General features: G+C 55.4%; 1 protein-coding gene across 1 annotated transcript in view; it reads left to right on the top strand.

Annotated features, from left to right (window-relative positions):
• LOC108574120 (T-box transcription factor TBX20-like) overlaps window positions 1-8,216 on the top strand; it is a 14,442-nt gene that overhangs the window by 230 nt on the left and 5,996 nt on the right. Inside the window, exons 2-5 of the mRNA XM_017936639.1 lie at window positions 6-311; window positions 4,786-5,038; window positions 6,475-6,748; window positions 7,441-7,605. Of these exons, the coding sequence (XP_017792128.1) occupies window positions 6-311; window positions 4,786-5,038; window positions 6,475-6,748; window positions 7,441-7,605 (998 nt within the window). The remainder of the gene's footprint in view (window positions 1-5; window positions 312-4,785; window positions 5,039-6,474; window positions 6,749-7,440; window positions 7,606-8,216) is intronic.

The following is an 8,216-nucleotide window of genomic DNA, read 5'->3' as shown; positions in this document are numbered from 1 at the left end:
ATCCGGCTGTACCCGCGACGACGGCGACGAGAGCTCCAGTCCATCGCCCAACAGCAGCCTCTTGAACAATCTCAACAACAACTGCAACTCGAACCGCCAATGCGCCACCGACTTTAGCATCGCGGCCATCATGGCCCGAGATTCGCGACAGCAGCAGCAGTCTCAGGAGTCGCAGCAGCAGCCGCAGACCTCGCCGTCGCCACAGCAGTCTACGCAGCCTACGCAGCAATCGCAACTCCAGCAGCAGCAGCCGCATCACCATCGACAGTTGCAGCAACAGGCCGTCGGCGGCGGCAAGCTGCACCAACACGGTGAGCCTTCTTCTCCCTTTTCCTCTCCATTTCGTCCATTTTTCCACACACTCTCGTTATCGAGATAAAAATATCTCGTTTTTCTCGGACGTCGGGTAACTTACGCGTCGTCGTTTCGTTCGCGACACTGTCTCCGGACGTCCACCCCCTGCCCCCACTCCGCGCCGATGCCGATGGACGTCCAAAGGGACGTAAAGTTGCGGTTAGCCAAACGGTTGGCAGAGGGAAACGCGCGTGGAAGAGTAGGAGGGCGAGGAGGGCGAGGAGGGCGAGGAGGGCAGGCCGGTTAATGAATTATTTAGCGGGGAGGATTGTGAATGAAACGGCGCGCGTTAATTCGCCAGGCGAGAAACGGTCGTTTCGCGCAGCCAGGTGAGGTGTCTCATCGGAATTCTGGAAACGACCGTGGCTCGCTTTGCCCAGCCAGACGTCCGAACGAGACTCGACGGTGTTTGGTTTCATCATCGCGTATCTTGGACGCCCGCGGCGAATAATCGCCCACGAAGATTCTACGCGGACGAAATTTACGGTTGGCCACGGTGCAATTCACCCACGGAAACGGACCGTCGTTCCCAAATAAACTTGGGTAAACGGCGCGATGAATCGACCAGGCTCTTTCTCCTCTGCGTGCACGTGTGTTGGACACGCGCGACTACTCTCCTCCTCCACCTCCTCCACCTCCACCCCCCTCCCCCGGAACCTTCCGCCCATTCCAACACCACCCCACCCCAAAGGGGCCCCCGGTTCGCTGCCTCGCCGCCAGGCTTTACGCTGGAAATTGTTAAATAAATCGCTAATCCCGAACTCGCCTCGTGACTCGTTAACCGACAACAAACTATCCCCTTCCGAGGATCGCGTTTCGGTAGCGTGTTCGCGGCTGTCCCACGTTTTCCCGCACCGTTCGCGCCCGCCAATTTCACCCAGTCCGGAACGACCGCCGAGAGACGGTAGCTCGTCTGCGCGTGGCCACCGACGAGGGAAAAAATGTCACGCCGCCGGATAGGGTTTCGTCCGAGTGTCAACCGTAATAAATAGCCAATGACTTAGTTAAGCGAGAGTCCCTCGGCTGGGAAGTTAGGTAATCGCGTCGATTAACTCCAGAGCCAGAGGATCGCAGGCTCCGGAAACGCGAAAAGTCTCTTGCAAAATTTCCGATACCGGTTGACAGCTGATAAGAGGAACAACGATAACTCACGATCGTGTCGTACGCGATATCGGTGTTGGAGAGGCAGATAGCGTCGGCAGCGCGTAAACCTCGATCGCGAACCGCGAAAACTGGCTCACGTGCGATTTCGTAGACGGTCACCTGGACCGGTGTACCGTTCGAACGATCATTTCTTTCCCGTACCTTCCATATTTTTCGCGTGTTTCTCGCGAAAAATCCACCACGGCCAAAGAGATTTCTCGCGGCGATAGGCGATAGGCGATAAGCGGCTCCGATAAGCGTAGAGACGAACGATTTTCGGTCAATCGACAATTTTATCGTCGTCCAATTTCGAACGAATGGAAATTTCAGGAAACTCCCTGAATGTACAGAGTGCATTCTGCAAACTGCTTTACGCGTTGCGATTAATCTCGCGGTCGTTCTCCGCGATAGAGTTGGAGGTAACTAGACGTCGGAGAAGGTATCGGGACAGAAGCGGGAGAGACGTCGAGTAGTTTACTCCCCGGCATCTGGGGACTGTGTCTGCGATATATGTGTATAAGATAAGGTTATTTAGCTCGATCCACGAATGATTCGGAGGTTGTGGAAAAATGGTTGGATATCGCGACGCGGGCTAGAAGGCCGCGTGGGAATTCCACGAAGCGTGATCTAGAGAACGCGTATCTCGTCACGGCTGGATTAATTTACGTTTGGCGAACAAACAACTGCCTCTTTTAATTAGCTGTCGACAGATTGATCGATCGACCAGAGTCTCTCTGTCGCAATCAGATAACGCGCTAATGCTCCGCGTAACCGGCCGGCAAACCTACGTTCATTTTTCAAGGAACCGAAGCGCGAGTTACTCTTCCTCTTCCATCGGACCTTCGACCGCTCTCCACGATCGCGACAAATGTTGCCCGTCGGCGAACCGACCAATAACGTGCCGGGGATCGATCTATTCGGATACTACAATCTCCGGGCAGAGAGATAGGATCTACATTTGTTGCGTCGCGCTCTCGAGAGCAGGTTTAAACGGCAGAGGTTTGTCTGCGGGTTAAAAATAGGAAGGCGAATTGGCGATTGGCCGCGAAGGGTGTACGCGGAAACTGCTAGGAAAATTGTAAACTACATATATGTATAGCGGCGTGAGAACTGGGGGAAGGTGGAGGAGGAGGAGGAGGGCAGGCTTCTCGTAGATCGTGGGAGGACATTAGCGGTGGGACGCGTTTCAATCTGTCCTCCTTTGCGTCTTTGATCCGGCGGCACTGGCGTGCACTCGCAACCGTAACTCACTTGACGAGGCCGGTCGTAAACTCGGACGAAACTCGTGCTCTCGCAGCCGGCAGACGCCCAGCCACGAACCGTTCCGGCGACTCGTCATCCGTTTCGTCAGTCGTTTAACACCGCCGTTCGCCGTGTCGAATAAAAATACGCGGATGACAGACCACACATCGCGGCAACGTTCCCTGACCGGCCAATTAGCCGCTACGACCTCGCGAAAATTCCCCTTCTGAACTGGTACCCGTGCGCGTCCCGCGCGACACCTCCTCCGCCTTTTCCCCCGTCCGCCTTTTTTCTCGTCCGCCTAGGAACGCTCCTATTGCTCGTCGAAACGAGCACGATTTACTGAGTTAAGTAAAGTAGTTACGATTGGCGTAGCTCGAACTCGGTCGAGCGTTTCCTCGCGATGGAGAACCGCGTTAATTCGGAATCGCGAAAGAGGGAGAACGGCCTTTTCCTATCCTCCAAGAGCGGAGAGAATCGTTTTAACGAGCGAAAGTAATTTTTAAGCGCGCCGCGTTAAGCGAAATACACGGCTGTAAAGGTATCGACGTAGAAAATCTCGTGCGAAAGTGGCCACTAAAAGGAACGGTATTTATTATTAATTTATTCGCGATAACTGCGAGTTATCAGGTGTTGTGCGGTAGCCGAATTAATCGCGCGTCTGATCGAAAGAAATCGTTTCGTCCACGACGACGGTAATTAGCCGGCGAAACTCGACTCTGCTCCGCTCGGCTCCGCTCGGCTCCGCTCGGCTCCGCTCGGCTCCGCTCGATTCGATTCGATTCGATTCGATTCGATTCGCGTCGGGTGTTATTCGATCGCGGCGAAAAACCGGCCGAACGAGGCCACGCGGATCCTCCCGAGCGAGACGCCGCGCCGATTTCGCGAACGCTCTCCACGGGGGGCGTTCTATTTCAACGCGGCTCTTTCCTCTTTCGGATCGTCTAGCCTCGCGTTGCCTCTCCGCTGCAAACCGTAATAAAACTGGTAACTGTTGGCTGCTGTGCCGCGTATGTCAGGTGTCAGCTATCGATTTTCCAAGGGGGGTTTGCCTCGCGCGAAAAATTCACTCCTGCGAATTTTCACAAATTTTCTCTGCCTCGTCCACGTCGTCGTCCCGTCGGTCAACTTTTCCCCGCCTTACCTTACCGCGAGAAAGAGAGAAAGAGGGAGATTATAATTTCACGAACCGCTTGGTGCGGCATCGGTCGGGATAATAACGTTAAAGTAAAGCAAGCTTGGTCGTAAGTGGATAATTATCCTTTAGCAGCCGCTACCGCGGCGTCGTTATTATCTCGGCCAAGAGAGACGCGGCGACGACCACGGCTCGCTCTAACGAACGCCAGGAACGGAGGGAGAAAGAGGGGGAATCAGCGTTTGATTACGCTGCTCTAGCCCGTCGCGGCGTCGCGCGAAGCACGGAGTAAACGATCCTTGAAAATTGCGCGGAATCGATTAATTACGGCGAGCCGCGTGCTAGATTAGGTTCTGCTATCCGTTGCCGCTCTTCGGAAATTCAGCATCTGTCGGCCGGCCGAAACGCGCGTGTCCAAGAGGATCGCGTGATTAGATTTACGCAACCGCGAAATTGACAATTCAGACGGCTGTTAATTAACCGTGGGGAAGAAAATTCGTCGTATCACGGTGGTTTTCGCAATAATCGCCGTCGCGAAACATTAGCCGCGAATTACCACCGGCGATAACGGCAATTTTCTTTCTCGCGGCGCAGCCGTAAAACATCTTCGCGTTTACCTGGGAACCTTTCGATGTACCGGCCGCGCAGATATTTGCAAGATTATCAGCACGCAAGTCGGGATTTCCTCTCGCCTCGATAACCACGATGCGACCAATTAATTATCCGTCGCCGTTCCTGTTTCTTTCCCATCTGCGACACGCGTGCGCGCGACCCACGGAGGAGAACCGCGGAAGAAGGAGGGTCCTCGCGCTATTAACGGTTTCTGGCGTCTGGATCGTGACAGAAGCGAGAGCTTCCGCTCGCGCAACTTGCCAGCTCGCCGGTTTAATTAGCTCTCGCGTCGCTTTCAGAAAGGGAACCGAGCGTTTCTGGCGTGGTCCGCGGTGCTCCGGCGATCCAGGAGTCGATCGTCGCGGAGGACGATCCGGAGACGGACGACGCCGGAAGCACCAGCGGCAAAGCTGCTTCCCCCGTGAATCCTCTGCTTCAGGAACGATCCAACTGCGAGGAGCTCAGGCACGTGGTGTGTCACCTCGAAACGAAAGACTTGTGGGACAAATTCAACGAACTGGGCACCGAGATGATCATCACCAAGACAGGAAGGTAAGGATCTATCGAGTAAGCGTCGTTCGGTATTCCGTGACCTGTGTATGCATGTACTAGTCGAGAGGAAATCGCGGGAGAAACACGCGAGGAAGGATTTTTCGACCGTAGGCAACCTGAAATTGAATCGCGAGGCGAGAAATGAAAAGGAGCAGAAAGAAGGAAAGAGCGGTGGCAGAGGTGGTCGATTAAATTGGTACGTCGAGCGTGGGTCAATTAGTCGGAAACCGGTGTGGAAACCGAACGAGCTTATGCCAGTTTGTAAAGATGCTCGAGAGCGGAGGTTGCGACTATCGTGGAATCCGCTCGCGGATCTGCCATGCCCCTACTATTATACTTGCCGAATGCGCCTCGCGTCTATTCTCCTTCGGTTTTCCTTCTCGCGAAAGTTTCGCGTCCACACGGCGAAGGGAAGAAAGATCGGAGATGGAAAGGGGACGGAGCTATACATATAGGGCGACGCGGCGGACGCGCGCCTAATTGTTCGCCACGGAGGCAACATCCGTACTTCTCCTCGATACTCGCCAACTCCCGAAGGGGTTTCGCGTTACCCCACTGCGCGCTTACTCGCGCGTTAGTAATTAGATCTGCGCCGCGACGCTGCTCGTCGCACCCTTCACCCGTCAACTTACCGTCCCCCGCCGGTACGACCCGCCGCGTCCGCCGCCTCCGCCTTTGTCTTCCCCGTAGTCCTCCCATCCTGCCGAGACCCTACCCTCTCCGTTGTTTCCCGTTCTTTGCAGAGACTTAAAGGGCAGAACCTTCCCCTTCCATTTCTTTCCTCCCTTCTCGCGACTACTCCACCCCTGTGCACACGGTGGCACACGGTGGCGTTTCCAAGTGGGCGTGAACGTTTCCGAAGGAGGGAATTCGCCAAGCTTTAACGACGTCGAATCGACGAAAGAATCGTCGCGGATTTGATTCTCGCGGCGAACAGATCCGGGGAGAGAGAGAGAGAGAGAGTGAGAAGGAGCGAGGGTGGGTGAGGAGGTCGCGAGCGAGGAGAGAGGTGGAATCGAGCTTCTCCCGCGAGGCGAGTTCAATTCATTAACAAAGGACGGCTTGATAAATAAAAGCATTACTCACGCTCGTGGCGCTGGCGGGATGAATGCATACCGAGTCGACAAGGACCGAGGAGAAGACGTAGATAAGATCGGCGGGTGTCCCCGCGTTTTAGTGGTCGAGCAGCGGGGGGCCCGACACGGTATTAATGTTTGGCCTCCGAGGCAAAACATTCACGCCAGGCCTGATCCTCTGCCCCCTCGGCTCTGGGCCGCCTCGCCTCTCCTCGCCTCTCCTCGCCTCGCCTCGCCTCGCCTCTCCTCGCCTCGCCTCGCCCTTCCCCCTTGCGTTAACCCGAAAATCGCCGCACCGCGGACCGTTTTCCCACCCTCGCGCTCTCACTCCTTTTCTCAGCCGGCTCGTTTCTGTCGCAGGCGAATGTTCCCGACGTGCAGAGTGTCGTTCAACGGATTGAAGGCGGACAGTCGGTACGCGGTCTTGATGGACATCGTTCCGGTGGACAACAAGAGGTATCGGTACGCGTATCACAGGAGCTCCTGGCTGGTAGCCGGAAAGGCCGATCCTCCAGCGCCCGCTCGCCTCTACATGCACCCGGATTCGCCTTTTACGGGCGAGCAGCTTCGAAAGCAGGTCGTCTCGTTCGAGAAAGTCAAGCTCACCAACAACGACATGGACAGGCACGGCCACGTGAGTATCTCTACGGTTGCGCGGAGTCACCGCCACCCCCGATTTCCTCGATCCGCGTTTAATCTCGTTTTCGTCTCCGTTCCGTCGCGTTTTTCGTTGCATTACCTACTCTTACTGCGGTCCAACGTTTCGGTTCACTTCGATTCGGTCCGTGGCAGTGTCGCAGCCGGGTTATCCGGTCCCTCTTCGGCATCTACGGCGGCGGCGGCAGCGGCAGGGCAGCAGGTTTTTAATTCATCGGATGACTGACGTAAATAGGAACTCCGATTGGGGCTCTACGGTTCTTCACGGTACTCATTTTGTATTCAGGGTGTTACACGCTGCCAGACGAAGGCAAAGTGATTCTTTTGAATGGTAAGCGGGGAACGTCCGAGACCGGCAAAGTGCTCCTAATTCATACGCTTTTTCTCCCGTCGAAAGCCCCTCGTATCGTCGATCTATCGCTAATCGGGACGATGGTACTACGACCGTCGACTCTACACAGTCGAGAGAAGTCGAGAGAAGTCGAGAGAAGTCGAAAAAGCAACGGCGCGGCGACCTAATCGGTTCGAGTTGAAAGATCGACGCGAGCGCGCGCGCTCCTTTCGCAACGGCAACCGCGACGTCTGTTCCAAACTGATTCGTTTATTTGCAAAAGCATCGCACCAAGATACTGGCCTGTAAATCCTCTGACGAAACGCGACGATTTGCAGCTGGTGTTGAACTCGATGCACAAATACCAGCCGAGAATTCACCTGGTGAAGCGACCGGATTCGGGCACAGCCAAGCCGATAACGGACCTCGAGAAGGAGCCTCACAAGACCTTCATATTCCCGGAGGCGATATTCACCGCTGTCACCGCCTATCAGAATCAACTCGTAAGTCTCCCTTTGTTTCTCGCTACCGCTCTATACGCTACTCCTCTCTCTCTCTCTCTCTCTTTCTCCTTCTCTCTCTATTTCTCTCTCTCTCTCTCTCTCTCTCTCTCTCTCTCTCTCTCTCTTTTTTTCTCACGCGGTCCTCGTGAGCTGCCCTCGCCGTGACGCGACGCGTCACCCTGCAGTGCCCTCGGGACTGCTTCTCCCTCGCTCGACTTTCGCTCCGGATAATCGTTTTCTCTCCACCGATTGAAACGTACAAATTGCCTCCTCTCTCTCTCTGTCTCTCCGCGACGTTTAAATTATCGAGGTTCCCAGCATGTTTCGGCTACAGATAGGTACGCTATTTAGCCAGCATACGTAGATCGTAGATTTAACCGGGCGACGACGATTCTTCTTGAACGCGTCCAACTTGGGATTCCTCGGTTCGGAGCGCGAGAACGCCGAGCGCAATCGTATTTTACGATAGTCGTTTAGCAGAGACCGCCTGGTGTGTGGTCCGACTCGCGGTCGTTCGCATTCCACGGGCGTCGCGATGCCTCGCGGCCCGATTTCCGAGCTGAGGCCTTTGCGACGTCTCTCCCCTCTCCCCTCTCCCCTCTCCCCTCTCC

The sequence above is a fragment of the Habropoda laboriosa genome, unplaced genomic scaffold, assembly GCF_001263275.1.
Source record: "Habropoda laboriosa isolate 0110345459 unplaced genomic scaffold, ASM126327v1 scaffold222, whole genome shotgun sequence".
Taxonomy (NCBI): Eukaryota; Metazoa; Arthropoda; class Insecta; order Hymenoptera; family Apidae; genus Habropoda; species Habropoda laboriosa.
Note: the sequence above shows the minus strand (reverse complement) of the source record. Positions and strands in the feature narration are given on the sequence as shown.